General features: G+C 41.5%; 1 protein-coding gene across 4 annotated transcripts in view; it reads right to left on the bottom strand.

Moving 5' to 3' along the window:
* The window catches only part of pde3a (phosphodiesterase 3A, cGMP-inhibited), a 494,444-nt gene that overhangs the window by 103,495 nt on the left and 368,937 nt on the right, over positions 1-22,012 (bottom strand). For all 4 annotated transcript variants that reach the window (XR_006315047.2, XM_043713454.2, XM_043713455.2 and 1 more), the window contains 2 exons: positions 7,938-8,074; positions 6,437-6,656 (listed from right to left, as the gene is read on the bottom strand). Coding sequence is in view for 3 of the 4 variants with exons in the window: in XM_043713454.2 (XP_043569389.1) it covers positions 6,437-6,656; positions 7,938-8,074 (357 nt within the window). In the remaining variant the exon portion in view is untranslated. The remainder of the gene's footprint in view (positions 1-6,436; positions 6,657-7,937; positions 8,075-22,012) is intronic.

Below are 22,012 nucleotides of genomic sequence, written 5' to 3'. Positions count from 1 at the left end.
GTGAACACTTGAAGTGCCACAGCGTACACTGCTATGGATAAAGTGCTTGGAAATAGGATTAGAGTAGACTGCGCATCTTAACTAGCAAGGACCAAAGGGCATCTTTCTATGTTGTGATTTTCTACGACTAAGATTCAGTGAAGAGAATGAACTTTGGCAAAGAAGTGGACAGAAAGAAAAGATCCATATTCTCCTGCTCTTACACAACTCTCAGCTGGTCTATCAGCAAATGTCCAATGGCAATATTTATCAGGATTAACGTTGGGAAAATGAAAGCATCTTGCCATAATACAAGTAGTTATAGTCAGAGAGTCTTACAGCATGGAAACAGATCCTTCCATCCAATCAGTCCATGCCAATCATAATCCCAAACTCAACTAATCCCACCTGTCTCCTCCTGATCCATATCCCTCCAAACCTTTCCTGTTCATGTATTTATACAAGTGTCTTTTAAACATTGTAACTGTGCTCACACCCACCACTTCCTCAGGAGGTTAATTCCACACACAAACCACCCTCTGAGTATAAAATTTGCCCCTCATGTCTTTTTTAAATCTCCCCCCTCTCATCTTACAAACGTGCCCTCTAGACTTGAAATGCCCCATTCTAGGGAAAAGACAACTACCATTAACCCTATGCATACCCCTCATGATTTTATAAACCTCTATAAGGGCCATCCCTCAACCTCCTACACTCCAGTGAAAACGTCCCAGCTTTTCTTTATAACTCAAACCTTCCATGCCCAGCAAAACCCTGATGAATCCCCTCTGAACAGAGAATAGGATAAGTACATCGATAGGCTGAACGCACAAAGCAACTCTGGTTCTTTGGAGGCAGTGGCTCACTCCCAATGAGATGTGATAATAATGTACCTTTAAAGAGACATGGAGACTGTGAATTGGGATTAACCCCACTTCAGGCTTCTGACGCCAGTCCCATTGCTGTCCCTGCCTGAGACTCTTAATGCTAATCAGTGAGTCATCGTTATGACTCAGTGTTACATTCACACAATGAAACCAGCTGAACCATCATGGAGCGAATCAACACACTACCCTGCTTTACGTAGCAATCAGATCTGAGGAGAGGTATAGTGTTTGAAGCAGTGCTGTCAGTCCCAATCACCTTGTCAACATTACCGACTGGGTGGCATGGTCGCTCAGTGGTTAGCATGACTGACTCACAGTGCTAGGGACCCGGGTTCGATTCCAGCCTTGGATGACTGTCTGTGTGGAGTTTGCACGTTCTCCCCGTGTCTGCGTGGGTTTCCTCCAGGTGCTCCGTGTTCCCCCCAAAGTCCAAAAGATGTGCAATTTAGGAGAATTGGCCATGCTAAATTGCCCATAATGTTCAGGGATGTGTAGGTTAGGTGCATTAGTTAGGGGTAAATGTAGAGTAATAGAGTAGGTGGATGGGTCTGGGTGGGATGCTGTTCGGAGGGTTGGTGTGGACTTGTTGGGCCAAGAGCCTGTTTCCATAATGTAGGGATTCTACATTATGACAAACAAATGGATACACAACATACTGAAACAACAAAGATAAAAGAGCCAGATATGACTGGGTGGAATCCTCTCAGCCCCTGGACAACATGGCCAATGGTGAGTCTTTAGGGAAACCACAATGAGGTTGGCAGAAATAAGATTCCTGATTCAAGAAAACCATATCTGTTTCTCCAACTGAGTTGTGAAAAGTGAGATGGGAGTCTCACTAGAGAGCGGTGAGAGGTCTACTCGCATCCACTTATAGGCACTGGCACCTAACCTCGCATCATTAGAATGCACTCTCCCACTCTGCCACCTGCCAGATATCGTCGAGAATTCCTGACATTCAAGTCGGAGTGGTAAACCGGTGACTCCAGCTTGTCGCTTGCTCCTCCAGGCCTTGACCTCAGGCAGGAGTCACCAATGTCACAGGGCACGTTCTGTGGGAATTGCCGACCCACAATTCCCCTGGTGGCGGAGGTTGGTTTCGGAAATGTACCATCCTCCCCCTGCCCATGGCGTAGCTCCAGCCGATGGCTCACCAATTCAATGCTGCAGTTTTGCAGCACACCTCCAGCTTTCATTGTATGTTGCTGGCAGGTTATCGTGCACGCAAGGATGAGCACCCATTTCAAAGAGTCACAGAGTCATACAGCATGGAAACAGACCATTCTATCCAACTTGTCCACACTAAGCAGACATCCCAATCTGACCTAGCTCCTTTTACCAGCATTTGGCCCATATCCCTCGACCCCCTTCCTCTCCATGCACCTGTCTGCACATCCTGCAAATGTCCTGCAAATTTTACCAACCTCCACCACTTCCTCTTGCAGCTTGTTCCATATGCACACCACCCTCTGCATGAAAAAGTTGCCCCTCATGTCCCTTTTTAAATGTTTTCCCTCTCACTTTAAACCTATGCCCTCTAGTTTTGGACTCCCCCACTCTATGAAAAAGACCTTGACTATTTATCCTATTCATGCCCCTCATGGTTTTATAAACCTCTGTAAGGTCACACCTTAGCCTCCGACGTTCCAGGAAAAAACACCCCAGACTAGTCATCACTTTGACTAGGATCTATTTCAGGGATTCCTGCACCTCTATTAATGGAGTCTCCCCATGGTACTGTCGTGACATGCCAATCTGGATTTTGTACCTAAGTCCTGCTGTTCAAAGAAGAACAATCATTTCTCCTATTATTTTGACCAACATTGTTCCTGCAACAAATACAGCCTCATATCAACTGGTCATTTAGTTCAGTTGCTGCTTTAAGATCTCCAAGTGTTGGGTTTCACATTTGTGATTGCACTTCACAAACACTTAATGGGTTCCAAAGCTATAAAAAGGCAATTGATAAAGGCATATCCCTTCACCTTAATGATATGTAATAGTTAACTAGTAGTTATTTTACACAATGACCTCATTCCAACTCATCAAATATGTTTTGTTATCTGAGTGCTATTAAAGTAAGTTGATGAGATGCTGCAATGGATATGAGAGATTTCACCTTTGTCCACTTTTGTTTGCTGAGTTAATGAATTGTTGGGTTATTTGTTTGCAATGTTCTAGAACCTTTCCAAACAGATTTATATTAGATAGCAGCTACATTTTGTCATTCACGATTTCTGGAAGAGGTGCAGAAGCAGAAACGTTCTTTCCTAAACAATTCAATCGCCTGCCAGCATTTCAGAAACCACCAACAATGAGAATTAAATCAACTATGCTTTCAGTGCAGGTTCAGCTCAAACTAAAATAAAGCAGATGTTTTCTTGAATAAATAACATCACCAAGGAACGTTGAATCTCTTTGTGGAGCCTCTAATCATTTCTAAAGAAGCCAAAAGAATCTGTGAAGTGGTAGCCAGGCAAAAGGGAAAGATAGCACTGGGCACGTGGATGTGCCTGGACAGGGTATTTCACTTGGGCAATGACTAAATGGACAGGATTGCAAGTGCTTAGCATTCAGTTCTATGAATCTGCCAATGGAACTGAACAGCTAATTCTCCAACAGTTGGACAATACGTCAGAGTTTTTTTTTGTTACTGCTGAAGATTACTTTCTTCCTCACAGACCACAAGAGTATAGCTGTTGTGTTGCTCTCTATGAAAGGGATTCAACTGTCTGGCAGGTAAAGAAGCTGCAATCTTCTTTGCAAGTAAATGCCAATCCCTTTACTTTAGTGACTGAATCACTAAACAGCACTTAGAAGTAGCTCAACCTGAGCTGCAAACCTTCACAAACCTTGTGAGATATAACATATATATATATAAAACAATAAAAGACAACAGTGAAAGACTGAGAAGGACCTAATTGTTACTGAATGGATCTAACGTTGAGTGTTGCTGGACTTATACAGAAACCAAAAGAACTGCTGTAGATCAGAAGCAAAACCAGAGGAAGGGTCACTTCACCTGAGAAGTCAACTCTACTTTCTCTCCACTGATGCTGCCAGATCCATATAGCTTTTCCAGCAATTATGGTTTTTGTTTTGGATTTATATAGCATATTAGATTCTGAAAAGTCTCAAGGTATTTTATTACAAAGGAAATATGTGTTACCAATCATTTAAGGTGCTAATAGAGCAGATGACTAAAATGTTGGTTAAAGAAATAGGTTTTTTATGTACATACTAAAGGTGAGCAAAGAATATGAGATCGAGGCTAGGCAGCTGATACCATTGCAACCCAATGGAGGAGTGATGAAATTGGAGATGTGCAAGAGGCTAAAATAAGATAAGCTTAAAAATCTTGGAGCGGAAGATTGTGGGGTTGGAGGAGGTTAGAGAGCTAGGGAAGGTGTGAATTTGAAAAAAGGGCAAAAACTTTAAAATCAAGCACTCATTAACAGTAGGTCAGCAAGCACAGGATTGTTGCATGAAAGTGAGAGTTTGGTTGGAGGTCAGAACAATCGATTACCTCAAACTTACAAGGTGTATAATATGGGATATACTAAGTTAAAAATCACACAACACCAGATGGGATATAGTCTGGGAATATGTTGGAATAGTCAAGTAGAGAGATAACAAAGACATGGATGAGGGTTTGAGCTGAGCTAAGACTGGAATGGGGTTGGGCAGTTTTATGAAGGTGGAATTACATGGGGGTCTTCGTGATCACAGTTATGCAGTGGGAAGCTCATTGTTGGGTCAAATTTGCCATCAAGATTACGAACAGCCTGCTTCCACCAGGGAAAGAGAGAGAGACATTAGCAAGGGAATGGAGACTGAAGGTCAATGGCTTCGCCCTCCCCAAAACTCAGGTGGAAATGGTTTCTGCCTATGGATGTTGGAGAAGTGCTGAAACAGCAGAGTGGTTTGAGAGAGCTGGGTGACGCCAGTGTAGGTATGGGAACTGACAGTATGTTTTCCCCAAGGGGAAGTATGAAGATGAGATACAGAAGGAAGTCAAGGATAGATCTTTGGAGGGCACCTTAGGAACGAGGTGAGCATGGAAAGGGAGTCTACGGTTGATGATTGTCTGGCCATGATTAGATAGGTAAGCATGGAACATGCTGAGAGCAGTCCCACCTCACTGGATGATGGTGGAGAGGTGCTCGAGAATGATGGTGCAGGCAACCACAGCAAAAGCTGTGGAAAGGCCAGGATAGATGAGGAGGACTAGCTGATGTTACTTAAGTAAATTCAATGGGAAAACCTTACAATATAGTGTGGTGAAAACATGTGGGAGTAAAAACAGAAAGTGCCACCTCTGGCTTGCTGTTCTAACCAAACCAGAAACTCCAGTCATGGTGCTTAGGTAAGGTGGGGGCTGATTGGGAGCGGTCAGGGGATTTATTTTAAACTAGCTTACTGGTTTGAGTGGTAGGTCAATTATACACCTGCTCAATGTTATTCATCATTGACTTCAGGATCATGTAAAATTGTGCAGAGTGTGAAACCAGCATTACACACAATCCCACTGGTCTCTCAACAGGAGATAATGTAAATTGATTTCTTGCTTACTTTAAACAGCTATGCTAAGTGATATCATCTTGTGACAAAGACTGCTTAATGTCCTCAGAAAGTAAAGCCTTTGGAAACCTGCCTAACAGTTAAAATGGGAATATAACAATGAAAATTGAGGGAGCGTCATATACCCAAGTGTAAGTTCTTGGTGGTTTTTAGTTTAAGGATTTCAACAAATTCCACAGAGGCTAATTTTGACTTTGTCTGATGGTGTATGACAGATTATTGCAAATCAACAGCCTCTTTCTCATCCCTTTCACATGATTTAATAAGTAACTCGAAGTGGGACCTTTCCCCTGCAGGAAAACAGAACCTGATCAGGCACTGTGCCTTTCTCTTTTTTTTAAATTCATTCACAGGATAAGGATGTCATTGGTTAGACCAGTATTTAGTCACAGTGCAATAGGAGGCCACCACTTTGCTGTGGTTCTGGACTCACACACAAGATCAGGCGAGATCAAATTTCCCTCTCTCAAGGACATTAGTGAATGAAATGAATTTTTCCTTACAATGGATACATCCTCATCGTTAGACTCATAATTCCAGATATTTTATTGAATTCAAATTCCACCATCCACCATGGTAGGATTCGAATCTAGGTCCCCAGAACATTCCCTGGGTCTCCAAATTAACAATCCAGTGATAATACCACTAAGCCATCATCTCCCCTAAGTATATTCCTTGGCGAAGCAAAGTCAACCTGCAAACTGATCCTCTTTCCTCAAGTGGTAGAAATTTCCCTTCTTTTGAAATATGATATTCTGACATCTGTCGAGGTGAGTACAAGATAAAGAGAGTTTCAACAAAGCATCTCTTTTCTCAGTAATACTAACAAATTTTACTTAAGGAACTGTTGATTTGCTACTGCCCATTTGTACACTGTCAAACACAGACAAAACTGACCCCAATGTCCTTAAAAGCAAGAGTCCCATCTCCAAAGAGATCAGCAAATTAAATGTAATGGAACACAGCAAAAATAATTCCAAATACCTTACCTACTGCACACCAAGCAGCTACTCCGGTATTGCCCTGTGACATCTGGTGCGCTCTGAGTGTACGTTAAGGGCTTATGTGGATTACGGCCTGGCTTAGTCAGGATATCTGCTGTGTCTGGGAATTCAACAGCTGAGGTTTTGCTCGTGGGACTACCGGCCGGAGTCCCCTGGATCGGTGAATGGCATGGAGAGTTGAGAGGTGTGATGTTTGAAGAGTAACCTAATGAAACAGCGTCCTGGTCAGATATTTCCATAACAGCACAAAGAACTACAACTAATTGAAGCAATGCCAACTTTTAACACAAGAGGTTAGATGATATTACGGAAATTTTACCAAAGATTTCAATGTATCGAGAGCAAAAGACTGTTTTCTTTTCATTTGCTTTTAGGATCTGGGCATCACTGTCAAGGCCAACACCAGTTGCCCACCCTAACTTTTACAAATTCAGTCATTGACTATGGACCTCACTGGATAGACCAGCATTGATCACCCATCTCTAATTACTTGGAGGGGAGTTAAGAATCACCCCATTGCTGTGGATCTGAAGTTACCTGTAGGCCAGAGCAGATAAGGATGACAGATTTCCTTCCCGAAAGGACATTCGTGAACCAGATAGGTTTGAGCAACAGTTGATAAGGTTACACAGTTGCTATGAAACTAGCTTTTAGTTCCAGTACTTTTTAAAAATTCAATTCAAATTTAGATTCAAACCTATGTCCGCAGAACAATAGCCTGGAGTTCTAGTTACTAGACCAATTACATCACCAGTAGGCCACCATTTTTCCCCATTGTCCTCAAACTGAATGACTTGAGAGGCCACTTCACAGGACAGGGAAGAGTCAACTATAACATTATACAGTCAACTATATAAGCGGAGGCAATGGGCTAGTGATATTATCACTGGACTGTTAATCCAGAGACCCAGGGTTTGAATACTGTCACGGCAGATAATGGAACTTAAATTCAATTTAATAAAAAAACAAAATCTGGAATTAATGATGACCATGAATCCATTGTCAATTGTCAGAAAAGCCCATCTGGTTCATTAAAATCTTTTAGGGAGGAAATTTGCAATTTTTACCTGGTCTGGCCTACACGTGACTCCAGACCCACAACAATGTAGTTGACTCTTAATTGTCCAGAGGGCAATTAGGGATGAGAAATGAATGCTGGTCGAGACCACATTCTGTGAATGAATAAAATAAAAGGGGTAGGTTGGTACATTTCCTTCTCTAGAGGGCAGTACTGCTCCAGGTGGATCAATGGTTATTACCAAGACCAGATTTATCCATGGAATTCAAATTCCATCAGGCACATTGGTAGGATTCAAACTCATCACCCCAAAGCACTGGCCTTTCAATGACAATAGCAATGACATTACCACAATGCCTTCATCTTCTTAATGTAAATTGGGACAAACTAGTTTATCTCACTGGGAAATACAGCACTTGAACTTAATTTTAAAAAACATATACTAAGAGAATAAAAATAGCATTTTACCTTGCCGCAACTGCCTTTTAGCATTCACATGATTATTTGTGGCAACCGCGTAGGAGGCTGAGAATGATCTGCTTTTGGCAATGGTCATCAAAACTGAGGGAGAGCAACTGCTGTTCCAAGACTCTGTATTAAAAGAACTGAAAGAACCAAGAGATAAGCAAGTGTTATCCAACACTACTCGAGTTAAGAGTTCAACTCACTGCGGAGGTTTCAAAATGAAATCATTTTCCATCATGTAGCATCATCTCTACAATACAACGTGTTGATTCAAACAGTGTGGCGCTGGAAATGCATAGCCCGTCAGGCAGCATCCCAGGAGCATGAGAGCTGATGCTTCGAGCATAAGCATTCCTCATCAGGAATGAAGAGCTAATGCTCGAAATGTTGATTCTCCTGCTCCTCGGATGCTGCCTGACCGGCTGTGCTTTTCCAGCACCACACATTTTGACTCTGATCTCCAGCATCTGCAGCCCTCACTTTCTCCAAATACAGAAGTGTTGAGTCAAACCATCCATTAAATTGAGAGCAAGTTTAATACTTCAGAACTCATGGCCTGTAGATGGTACTGATAGTTGATGGTTTGTAATATTATAGAGATAATGCAAAGACGATTATTGTAAAGGAAATGTAATTAAAATGCTGGGCTTTAGAAATTGCCAAAACACCTGAAAGAGAAAGCCAGTTTAGAAGGTTACAGCATGGTGGCACGGTGGCTCAGCGATTAGCATTGCTGTCATGCAGCACCAGGGATTTGGGTTTGATTCCATCCTTAGGCAATTGCCTGTGTGGAGTTTGCACATTTTCTCCATGTGTGTATGGTTTTCCTCCGGGTGCTCCGGTTTCCTCCCACGGTTCAAAGATGTCGAAGTTCAGGCAAATTGTCCATGCTAAATTGTCCAGAGTGTCCATGGAGGTGTAGATTAAGTGGATTAACCATGGGAAATGTGGGGTTACGGGACTGGGGTGGGTCTGAGTAGGGTTCATGGCCTGCCCCACACCGTAGGGATTCTATGTTTGTTCAATAAAGTCAGAAGTCAAAATTGTGACAGAGTAGGTCAGGAGAAATAATTCCAAATCATAAAAGGATTGAGAACAAGAGGGCACAGATTAAAGTAATTGACAAAAGAAGTAAAAGTGATTTGAGAAAGATGTTTTTTGGCAGCAGTGGTTTGTCAAAGTCTAGAATACATTGCCTGAGAGGTTTCCCTTCAATTGAGGCATTCAAAAGGTAATTAGACTGTAATCAGACTGTGGGAAGAAGGTAAAAGAATGGCATTATGTAAAATGCTGAATGAATGAACCAGTGTGTGCACAATGGGGGCGAATGATTTCCTGCTACACTGTAATAACCCTGTGATTCTGAGGAAATCACTGGAAGAGGCTTTTAACTGCAGTATGGAGTTTACTTGACTGGCAGCTCACTGGAAGAATTTAGTCAAAACAAAAGACAGCTCTATACATCTGATCTAGTAGCAGGGTAGAACACCAACTTTGTCTTTGCATAGATGATGGGTGAAGCTTAAACTCAAAGTGACTCTTGTGAATTTAAGCTTGCCTAATTTGCAGCTAGTGGGAGAATTTACAATGTCTCATGTCAAAAGCAGGTGTCACATGACACCAGTGCTCTGAAAGCTTGTGATTTCAAACATTGGACTATAACTTGGCATTGTGTGACTTCTGACTTTGTCCAACACCGACACTTCCACATCATGGCTTCAAAAGAAAGCAACCAGGAAGTATCAGAACTGTCTCACAAGGGTCTGAGATCTCCAAAGTCAAGAGACCATATACAAAGGTTTTACCTGAGAATAGTTAGAACTGTGGAAAGTTCTCCACAGGACTGTGGCATACTTGAGGGTGGTCCTCAGAGATGTTTGTTCTACCATTGAAGTTTAAGGTGCCTGACAAGATAGTTTGGGAAGAAGCATGCCAGAAACAAAAGTGCAGAACATACACAGTTGCAAACTAATATACTAAATTATTAATGCTCACGTTAAGTCTTTCGTATACCATAAAGTTTGCTTTATGCAAAAAAAAAATTGGCATATATTCTAAAACCAGGTAATTTGATAAAACGAGAATAGACAATAAATATACATGACATTGGCTGATATTTCGTGATATTTGTTATTGACCTATGACATTCTATATCAATATACCTTTTGATCACAAATGTCCTAATTCTCTGGTACATTCTTTAAGTGAATCAAAGTCATGATGGACACAATTCTTCTTGAAGAACTGGCTTGTAACAAAGTACTTGCACAATAGACAATCTTCCTTTAGCAAAAACATGATGACTGGTAGTACACAACTTGAGTATCACTATAAAAGGCACATTTTGGTGAAGCCTTTTGACTTGCATTCACCATGGTAATTCTCAATGTAAATGGGGAAAAAAAAAACCTTCATTCCGTTATGAGAAGAGGGAGTTAACTGGTTGACAAATGGACTCTGATTGGTGAAGGCAATATCTTGGAGCATTCACCAGTTAGATGATGACTGGCAGTTAACTGCCGTTCTTTGTTGAAATTTTAAACCGGGTAAGCAGACACTGACTGGTCAAGACATTGCTCGAGTCCAAGTGACAATCTAATTTGATTGTCAGTGAAATTCTTCTAAACAGGACTGTTTAGCAAACCAGAACACTCAAAGGAAACCCACGCAGACACAGAGAGAATACACAAACTCTACCCAGACAGTCAGCTGAAGGTGGAATCGAACTCGGGTCTCTGGTCCTGTGAGGCAGCAGCGCTAACCACCAAGTCACTGGGCCGCCCTCAGGAAATTTGCAAGGGGTAGAAGGTTAGGTGTCATTCCACTGAAGACCCATTTTGCATGGAACCCAACCTAAGGCTGGCAATTCATCAATAAAAGAACAACCAATTTAGGAATGTCATTGGACTCTCAGTGTGGTGTACTTGTGTGCACAGGAAGACACAGATATTAATATACATGACTCTTTTGTTTGCAGATGGACAGAACATTGACACACATTACACTTGTTTCAACTCAGAACAGGTGATAACCATTCTCTGGTTAATTTCTCAGGGCAATGCTTTGAACAATCAGAATCAACCTGCCCAGTTTAAATTTAACAAAAATTGGCAATTAGCTATCAATCATCACCATGGATACAATCTCCACAACAATGCCTCTGTGTCAACCAATTACCACTCTCCTCTTTCATTTGTAAATATTGTATTTCTTTTACTTTTAGATTCTTGCAGATTGCCCTGATGCATGCAAGATGAACAGCTTCAACAGAATGTATCTTTTGTAAACAATACTCAACAAAAAGACATGAGGGGCAAATGATTTACACAGAGGTTGGTTCGCGTGTGGAGTGAGCTTTCTGAAGAAGTGGTGGATGTGGGTACAAATACAACATTGAAAAGACAAGTACATGAATAGGAAAGGTTTGGAGGGATATAGGCCACGAGCAGGCAGGTGGGACTAATTTAGTTTGGGATTATGTTTGGCGTGGATTAGTTGGACCGAAGAGTCCTAGTCTACATAAGTGCTGTATGACTCCACGTAAACTGATCAGAACTAACAAATCAAAATCCCCTACAACAGCAATTACTCTTCAACTAAATTCTGTGTGACAGCAAAATTAACACTGTTTCAGTTAATGCTGTGATAGAGCCAGAACAAGAAAGGGATGTGCCCTTTTGAGATCATTTTACAGTTGGAGGAGTGGACAGCAATAGGACACCATAATTTAAGACAGCGAGAGGAGAAATGAGAAAAGCTATATCTGCATAAGTGCTTTAAGGAAACAAAACAGAATGACCAAGTAATTTTGCATGTAGAGTTCCATAAGACCTGATGCATTGGGTGAATGATCAGCCTCTGATTTGCAGAGTAAGAGACAGAGAGGTAGAGGGGGAGGAGAGGGTATGTGGAACATGAAACACCCTTAGCTGATCTGGCTCACTCTCAGCTCACAGGGTAGCTGAGCATGTGGTCCGGCTCAGAACATCCTGTACTGTAACTGACTGCAATGTTCCTAAACATCGGTAACATGCCAGTTTCTCACTGGATGTGCCCATATTTCTTACTGTTTCAGATCAGAAATCATGGCTTGAGATCAGCAGGCTCAGAGTTTCTGTTGTTCTCAGTTTCACCACCACTCCAGTCGCCTGTCGGTGTTTTCAAGAAAGACAAACATTTCTGGAGCATGTCTGCTCCCACAGGGCTCTTACAAATGAAAGGTTGTCTGCTCAGACTTGACACAAAATTCATCTGATTTATGGTTATGCCTTCTTTGTCAGCCCCAATTTTATAGATAAGGTCTTTGTAATAGATTATCCCCACTTAAATCAAAAGCATTGCCAGCTTTATTATGAAGAAGTACACACGAACATACAAACTACATGGTTGTAGGCTTTAGAACATTGAACAAGTAGCAAGGAGATTTTGCTGAATTGGGGTGATTATGCCTTTCATCACATGACCCAGTAAGGAGTTACACAATTGAACAGTAATTAAAGAAAACTATGATCCCAGGAACCAGTCCTTCGAAACCTCTCCCACTGGCAGGAAGTGATCCTGGGCAGAGAAGCAAGGGGCGACTCCCTTAATGTAGATATTCAGGTTCCAAAGCAAGAGGATTGAAGATGATCAGGCATACTTGGGAATATGGAATTTGGAACTAAACAAATCAGCCGTGAGTGTGCAGTAACTTCTTGGGTCATGCACTGGCAAATTCATTATAACAAGCCTTTGGACTATCATGATAGACTCCATCAGAAAGCTGTGCTATAAATATATGAATCCCACTGCCTAGCTTGCTCTGAACAATAATTTCCATTTATATGAACTGATAACATAGAAAGAAAATTCTCGGATGCCTCATTGGGACACAACCGGGAAGAAGGTGCTTTGATGGAGGAATCGGAGTTGGCGAGGTTGAGGGACATGTAGTTGCAAGGATAAGGATCGAGAGTGTGGTGCTGGGAAAGCACGGCAGGTCAGGTGCATCTGAGGAGCGGAAGAATCAATGTTTCAGGCATAAGCCCTTCTTCAGGGATGAGAACTTGTGCCCACATTCCTGAAAGGCTTATGCCCGAAACGTCGATTCTCCTGCTCCTCGGATGCTGCCTGACCTGCTGTGTTTTTCCAACACCACATTCTCGACTCTGATCTCCAGCATCGCCAGCCCTCATTTTCTCCTAGTTGCAAGGATAAAGAGACTATAGGCGGGGAACTTAGATTAATTTTGAATTGCTGGTCTTCAGAGTTGGCACAGACAAGATGGGCTAAAGTATCATCTTCTACTTATACAGTTCTGAAAAGCCACTTCTTAACTCTGGACCCAGCTGTAAATTTGTCATACTCAGATACATAATCAAGAATAGCCACTATTCCTAACCAGAATGAAAGTTTAACAGGCGGTGAAGAAGTGATTAAAATCTTATGTACGGTTAAGATCACAAAATATTTAGTCATAATTACACAAAGAAAAGTTATTCTTCAGAATGAAAATGAGCAACTTTTCCTTAACTACACTAATCTCTACATGTGTGGATTCTAATGCACATCAAGAATTAAAACATTTTCTTTAATTGGCGTTAGATTGACACACGTATAAGTGCACATTAATCCAGCTCTATTTATTGTAACAATAGCTTGAAGGTGGTTCATCTTTCCATCAATACTGGATACCCTCTTTCAGGAAAAGCACCACAACAATAGAGACCTGAAAAACCACACTGTTTAAACCATAGAGTCATAGAGATGTACAGCATGGAAATAGACCCTTCAGTCCAACCCGTCCACGCCGACCAGATATCCCAACCCAATCTAGTCCCACCTGCCAGCACCCGGCCCATATCCCTCCAAATCCTTCCTATTCATATACCCATCCAAATGCCTCTTAAATGTTGCAATTGTAGCAGCTTCCACCACTTCCTCTGGAACCAGTCTGAATGGAGCAGCAGGATCAGGCCAGAAGCTTTGAAACAGCAGTGGTTTGCTTTATTTTAATTAATTCAATCATTCTCAATGAAACATACGTGTTTTTTTTTGGGATTTCCATCCTCTAATGTGTTAAAAAAATGAAGTAAATGCATAAATTAGTATATCTGAAAATACAATGACGATTTATGGAGTAGTTGAAATTTGTCATTTTAACTGACACCCAACCTAATTGAATTTTTAAGGATCGGCACAGTTATTTCCTTCAATTGTTTGCATTCTGTTTAATTCTTGATTGATGCTTCAATGCAAAATGCATGGACCACTGGAAGAAAAATGATTCATGCCCATCTCAGCACAGATTGTGTATATGCCCGGCCACTGAGTTCTATACAGTAAAAGTGGATCGATGAAAGAATATGGAAATGTGATATTGTAAAGATAGTTATTTACTTAGGTTAAAACAATTTACATGGTTAATTATTAGTTGCTTACATTTTTCACTTTATCATATTGTTTCAATAAGGGAAGAGCAAACTTGCATGCCACATAGCAGCGTTTAGAGCATGAGATTACCTCACAATCAGCTCAGACATTGATGTGGCAACCGATTTGCACATTGTTGGATTAAACAAACTGCAGTGTGATAATGGCAAAATAATCTGTTTTTAAGTATGATGGCAGAGAAATAAAAGCTGGATGGGACACCAGGAGAGCTACCGTAGTTCTTCATTTATCAATGCTACAGGATGTTTCACATCTCGCTGAGACAATAAACATGCTTGACGTACCATTTGAAAGATAGCACACCTGATGGTGCAGCACACTTTCAGCACTGTAGTGAACAAAGCTCCATGCTGAATCTCTGGAGTGGCACTTGAACCTAAAGACTTCTGACTAGGAGACAGGGCTTGACAGAATAGATAGAGATAGGATGCTTCCCTTGGCTGGTAGCTTTACAATCAGGGAACAGTGTCTGAAATGATTTGATTAGATTAGATTAGATTCCCTACAGTATGGAAGCAGGCCGTTCAGACCAACAAGTCCACACCGACCCTCCAAAGAGTAACCCCACCCAGACCGCTATCCTATATTTACCCCTGACTAAGCCATCTAACACTATGGGCAACTTAGTATGGCCAATTCACCTGACATGTGCATCTTTGGATTGCGGGGGGAAACCAGGGCACCCGGAGGAAACCCACGCAGACACGGGGAGAATGTGCAAACTCCACACTGAGGCAGAAATCAAGATCTGCCCCCTCTCCTGAGACTGAAAGGAGAATGAATTTCTTTACACAGGCAATCATGAATCTTTGGAATTCTCTATCCCAGAGGGCTGTGGAGTCATTCATCAGGATCAAGATGGAAAAATCAGCAGGTTTCTGAAGATGAATGAAGGAATGTAGTGATGTTGTGGAAAATGGCATTGAGGAGATGATCAGCTAGGATCTAGAATAGTGGTGTAGGCTCGATGTGCTGAAAGACCTACTCCAGTTATTTTATTCCAGATTTCTTAATTACTGAATACCAAACACCAAATTCTTGGCACTTTGGTTAATTTCAAATGCTATTTCAAATTAGGGTGGGGCCTTAAGGGGATTGTGATGTTTAGTATCAGTGCAAGCATTGGGCAGACTCATCAACCAATCAGAATGAAGATTTCTCATAGACAGCAAAGCAGGAATTAATAATCAGGGAATATAATTCGCAACTCAATTATTTGGAACAAATTAAAGATTGGGATGTAAAAACAGGATTAAGGGAGAAGTTAAGTATCAAAACCAGTCTTTAGAAATAGAGTTTTTAGCAATTTTCAAACATTCTTCTGAGTGAAATAAACAACACTTTAAACGGAACATTGTTCGTCAGCACCAGAGAAATTGATCAGCAGTACTTATGACTTAGCAGACCATTCAAAAGTCAATTACACTTGATTAAATACAGCTTAAGCTTTTCATTGATTTTCACACCATTAATGTCAAACGAGGTTAGGTTCATGTCAAATTGCTAATTCTGTACTGATCCATCTGTGAAGATCACAACAGCACACTCCGTAGTGGAACAGTGTATAAGTGACAACTTCCGTGCTTAACAGTTCATGTGCAGGGATCAGAAATTGCTCTCAATTTTGCATGCTAACAATCACCAGCACTGGCACTTCCCCAACATTACTATCCCAAATTACAGACCTTTAATCAGATGCATGATATTTTGTTGTTGGGGAAAAAAAAACACAGCTCAAAGATAATCAAAGTGCTTTTCCACAATACAGCTTGTACATTAGTTCTTTGCGGCCTTAACTAAGACTATAAGCATGGAAATTACTAGCTGTTAAGCGTGGAGCTAAACACAGTCTGAACAATGACAATCTAAGTGTTCAAATCCCAGCATGACAAATTATGAAACTGGATTTAATAACTCTGTTAACTTTGGTGTTAGTAGCAGGAATTGACTGAATTACAGACACCAAACTGGTGCACAAATATCCTTCAGGGAAGATTATTTGTCAGTCATCCTGTTCTGGTCTACATGTGACAAGAGTCCCACGCCAACTAGTGGTGGTCAATAACTAGAGTCTTGCTCCTGCTGTCTGCATCCAAAGGAATAAGAATGAAATGCATACTTGGGAGGACGTTCGATGGTTGTTTTCACTGATGCGGAAGTGATTGGCCAAAGAGTCTTTTACTTTGCTGCAGATCCTTATCACTTTATAAATCTGTAAAGTTAATAAACTTCTCACTTAAGAAGTTCGGTCTATTGCTCACTGCAGTTGCATGTGTATTGGATATCAATACATACAGTGTGATGAATTATACTGTTTGTGATTGACTCTGTGACAGTGAGACACATTGTCTATTTTGCTGCTCCCAGCAGACCTCATGCAACAGTGATTTGCAGTTGTGATGCAAGATGTGTTACATTTTGTGATTTGGATTTTAAAATAGAGGCAGTGGGTCAGTTCTGTGAAGTTTTTTTTAAAACAGGCCGAAATGTCTTTGGGAATCATGACATAAGTATGGTACATACTTTTCCAGAAAGCAGGTAGCTGCGTGATTAGATTCCTTGCAGTGTGGAAACAGGCCCTTCAGCCCAACAAGTCCACACCTACCCTCTGAAGAGTAACCCACCCAGACTCATTTCCCTCTGACTAATGCACCTAACACTATAGGCAAGTTAGCATGGCCAATTCACCTGACCTGCACATCTTTGGACTGTGGGAGGAAACCACAGCACCCAGAGGAAACCCACGCTGACACAGAGAGAATCTGTAAATTCCACACAGACAGTCGCCTGAGACTGAAATTTAACCTGGGTCCATTGTGTTACAGGGCAGCAGTGCTAACCACTGAGCCACCGTGCCGCACTGCAGTCAAGAAACTCGTCTTAATGGATGGAATCGTTATATTACTGAGCTTACAACAAACTAGAAAGCCATCAGTTTAGTTTACACTGCAGAAGAGATGGTTCAAGGTGTCATTTCATGAGAATCAAGAGTTTATGTCAGAAGGGAGAATAATTTCTCCTAGTATAGAAATAAAGCTTTTAGTTCAGGGGAACCAGCCACCCTAACTAAAGTGTTTTAGTTGGTGGGGCTTCTACACTGGAAGTGCTTGGATAGAAATGCTGTTAGAACTGTGGCAGTTCAGACCATTAAAATTGTGGATGTGGAAATGGAGAGCAAAACTAGCTCTGCAGCTGAGGGAAAAGAAACTGGAAGGAATTGGAGAACTGAAAACTGAAACCATCAAGACAGGAGTGGAATTTCTGAGGAATTGTAAGTAGATAGTTTTGGGGAATAGACTGAAACTTTGTTTTGCTGTTTGTGTTATGATCTTTCTAGCTGTCTTTAGATATAAATCTGTTCACGTTTTTGTGTAAGGAGTTTACGTTCTGTTGTTAAAGAATGTCTGCAGCCTCATGTGAATATGCTTTAGTCACTGACCGTCACGGGTAACAAACTGCAAAAACTGAACATATAATCTATTAAGCCAGGATTTCTTCTGGGCTGCAACTTGTCAGTATTACTATCAAATGGGGTCCTAAGACATTCACATAGTCCCTTTCATGTAGTAAAATGCCCAAGGTGCTTCACAGCAGCATTCTCAACTGAATTCAATGCTGAGCCACATCTGCATATGTCAGCACAGAAAACCAAAGCAGATGGAGATTTTAAGTAACTTCTGAAATGAAGAGTATGAAATGAAGAGAGAATGAGAGATCTAGGGAATTCATTGCATAACTTAGTGTTTAATTAGCTGAAGATATGGCTGTCACCAGTAGGATAAAGGGTATACAGAAGATCAGAATTGAAGGCATGCAGAGATCTTGGACAGCTGTAGGACTGAAGAGGGTTACAGTTTACTCTTTATAAATGCCCCTTGTAACACTAATTCCCCAGTGTAGAAGTTTCTATGCAGTTCATATGTAACAATTAAAAATGTACTCTCAAACTCCAAGTATTAGTTAGTGAAAATGTGGCAAAATTTGACATGATTAATTTATTTTAAAATAGCCTTTGTAAGAGATTACTTTTGGCACATCTTTTAGTATTTCTTTAGAAACTTGGTAAAAATTAAGGCTACACGGTACAATTACAACATTTAAAAGGCATATGGATGGGTACATGAATAGAAAGGGTTTAGAGGGATATGGGCCAAATGCTGGCAAATGGGACTAGATTAATTTAGGATATCTGGTCGGCATGGATGAGTTGGACCAAAGGGTCTGTTTTCATGCTGTAAAACTCTATGACTCTATGCATTGTAAATCACTTCCATGGTGACATTACATAGGTAGCGTGGACTAAGCAAACAGAGCACACATCTGAGTCCTGAATTTTAGCTCAAACAGTGTATCATGTGGACTATGCCACAAGGTGACACTAGACACGCTACTAGTTAAAAATATTACACTATTCACACATGACAGCAGCAATGTTCATTGAGGAGTGGACTAGGAATCACATATTTGGAGCATGTATCAACACCTGCATCATTGATCTAGCCAGCTGGGGTACATATAGTGCTTCCCATCACATTACAGTGTGAAGGCAGACCATACCATGCAAGGGCAGCCTGTGAACATGTTCACAACACCGAGCTGCAGAACTGAAGGTCTTGAAATAAGAACTGAATCATTACTTGTCCGAAGTGTTTCAAAGAGAGAGCCAGAGCACTGCCGTGTTACTGGTGATTCACTTTCAAGCCTCCCAATCTGCTCTCAGAATATTAGTGAATCGTGTAGCAAATTGAAATTATGGAAAGCTTTGAAATACAACCATGATCAGGAGAATGACTCCTCAAGACATAGAACAGTACAGCACAGTACAGGTACCCTCGGTCCTCGATGTTATGCCGACCTTTTATTTTATTCTAAGATCAAACTAACCTACATACCCTTCATTTTACTATCATCCATGTGCCTATCCAAGAATTTTAAATGTCCTCATTGTATCTGACTCTACTACCACTGCTGCCAATGCATTCCACATACCAACACTCTCTGTGTAAAGAACCTACCTCTGACATCTCCCTTAAACCTTCCTCCAATCATCTTAAAATTTATGCCCCTTCGTGATAACCATTTCCACCCTGGGAAAATGTCTCTCATCTTCTTGCACACCTCTATCAAGTCACTTCTCATCCTTCTTCGCTCCAATGAGAAAAGCTCTAGTTCCCACAACCTTTCTTCATAAGACATGCCCTCCAGTCCAGGCAGCATCCTGGTAAATCTCCTCTGCAACATCTCTAAAGCTTCCACATCCTTCCTATAATGAGGCAACCAGAACTGAACACTATTCTAAGTGTTGTCTAACCAAGGCTCTATAAAACTGCAACATTAACTTGCGGCTCTTAAATACAATCCCCATGCTAATGAAAGCCAACACACCATATGCCTTCTTAACAACCCTATCAATTTGGGTGGCAACTTTGAGGGATCTATGGATGTGGACCCCAAGGTCACTCTGTTCCTCCACACTGCCAAGAATCCTGCCTTTAACTCTGTAATCTGCATTCAAATTTGTCCTTCCAAAATGAATCACTTCACACTTTTTAAAGTTGAACTCTATCTGCCACTTCTCAGCCCTGTTCTGCATCCTGTCATTGTCCTGTTGCAACTTACAACAACCTTCCACACTACCCACAACTCCACTTCATGTCATCGACAAACTTACTAATCCACGCTTTAGCTTCATTTATAAAAACCACAAACAGCAGAGGTCATAGAACCGACCCCTGAAGAACACCACTCGTCACCAAGCTCCAGGCTGAATACTTTCCATCTACTCCACCCTCAGAGAAAAAAGAACACGGGATTCATCTATGAAGTGTTAATTCCATTGATGGTGAAATTCCAAGAGAGTTGCAAACAGTTTACGGAGAGATATTGACAGGTTAAGTAAGTAGGCAAAAAGTTGGCAAACAGGAAAATATGAAGTTGTTCATTTTGGAAAGGGAAACAAAAGATAGAATATTACTTAAATGCAGAAAGCTGCAACACAAAGGGACTTAGGGCAACTTGTGCAAGAAACACAGAAAGCTAGCTCACAGCGGCAGCAGGTAATCAGGAAGGCTAATGGAATGATGGCCCTCATTTCAAGGGGATTGGAGTATAAGAGTAGGGAAGTCTTATTGCAACGGTACAAGGTGCTGGTGAGACCATATCCGGAGTACTGTGAGCAGCTTTGCTCCCCTTGCTTAAGGAAAGATATCATTTCATTGGAGGCAGTTCAGAGCATGTTCACTGGGCTGATCTCTGGAATTGAGGGACTATCTTATTAGCAAAGGGCAAACAAGTTAGGAGTCTACTCGCTGGAGTTTAAATTCTGAGAGGATGTTTCCCCTCATGGGAGAGTCTAGGACCAAAGGGCACAGTCTCAGAATAAAGGAGCATTATTTTAAGACTGAGATGAGGAGGAATTTCTTCTCTCAGAGGGTTGTGTGTCTCTGGAACTCCTTGCCACAGAGACCTGTGGGTATAGATTTCTTGTGCATATTTAAGGCTGGCATAGACAGGTTTTTGATCAGTCAGGGAATAAAGGGTGATGGGGAAAACAGAGGAAGATGGCAAGTGGGATTATTGGATCAGCCATGAGTCTATTGAATGGTGGGGCAGGCCCAAGGGGCTGAACAGCCTACTCCGGTTCCTATTTCTTATTGTCTTTTGTTCTTATCTGTTTTATTCTTCCCTTCCATTTTAATGCAGCTACAAGATGCATTGCAGCAACTCACTGAGGCTCTTTCCACAGCCCTTCCAAACCCATGACCTCAGCCATCTAGAACATTGAACACCTTATTTACCATACACCAATTTGCTCCTGGCTCAAGTAGAGGTCAAGAGATGTTTGAACTTTGATGTTTTGCTTTTTAAATAGCCACCATTTGCTCATACACAGCAAAACTGCTAATGTTGTTGACACCTACATGGGCTGTGGTCACACTCTCTCCCTCCAAATGCAAATTCCTCCCCAGGCTAAAGCAGATGCCTAGCATAGAGGAGGAAACAAAGCCACCTGGACTCTTGCGCTTAGTTATAGATAATGGCATCCAAACCACTCAATATACTGTCCTCCACTGCCATTACATTCCTATCAATTCCCCAACTTGACTGGCTTCTTTCAATAGGGTACATGGTCAATTTGTTCAACTATCCTGTGGTCACTGCTTTCATTCCCCCCACAGGCTCCAGGAACTTCAAATCTTTTGGCCAGTTGCAAAGGCAGAAGCTCCTTCCCTTTGACCTTTTGTGTCTCCTCACCTGCCTCTCTTGCAGTCATGTCTGCCTGTACCGTACCCTAGGAGAAAGTGAGGACTGCAGATGCTGGAGACCAGAGTTGAAAAGTGTGGTGCTGGAAAAGCGCAGCTGGCCAGGCGGCATCCAAGAAGCAGGAGAATCGACGTTTCGGACATTAGCCCTTCTTCAAGAATGTACCCCTGGCCAAATCAGAAGAACCTATACAAAGAGTTTTGACCACCTGCTAATACTTAGAATGTAGGTAACTTTTCACCTCCCTGATGCGTCGCTGTATTTGTAGTTCAGCCTCCAGCTTGTAAACTCTGAGCTGAAGCTCCTTTCAATTCAATCATTTATTGCAGACTTGTTTACCCTGGATCACACTGGTGGGGGCATCCAGATACACTGCATGCTAC

This window comes from Chiloscyllium plagiosum, unplaced genomic scaffold, assembly GCF_037043375.1.
Source record: "Chiloscyllium plagiosum isolate Xiang-an unplaced genomic scaffold, Cpla_swu_hap1 HiC_scaffold_23, whole genome shotgun sequence".
Classification (NCBI taxonomy): domain Eukaryota; kingdom Metazoa; phylum Chordata; class Chondrichthyes; order Orectolobiformes; family Hemiscylliidae; genus Chiloscyllium; species Chiloscyllium plagiosum.
This window is presented reverse-complemented; position numbering and strand designations above follow the sequence as displayed.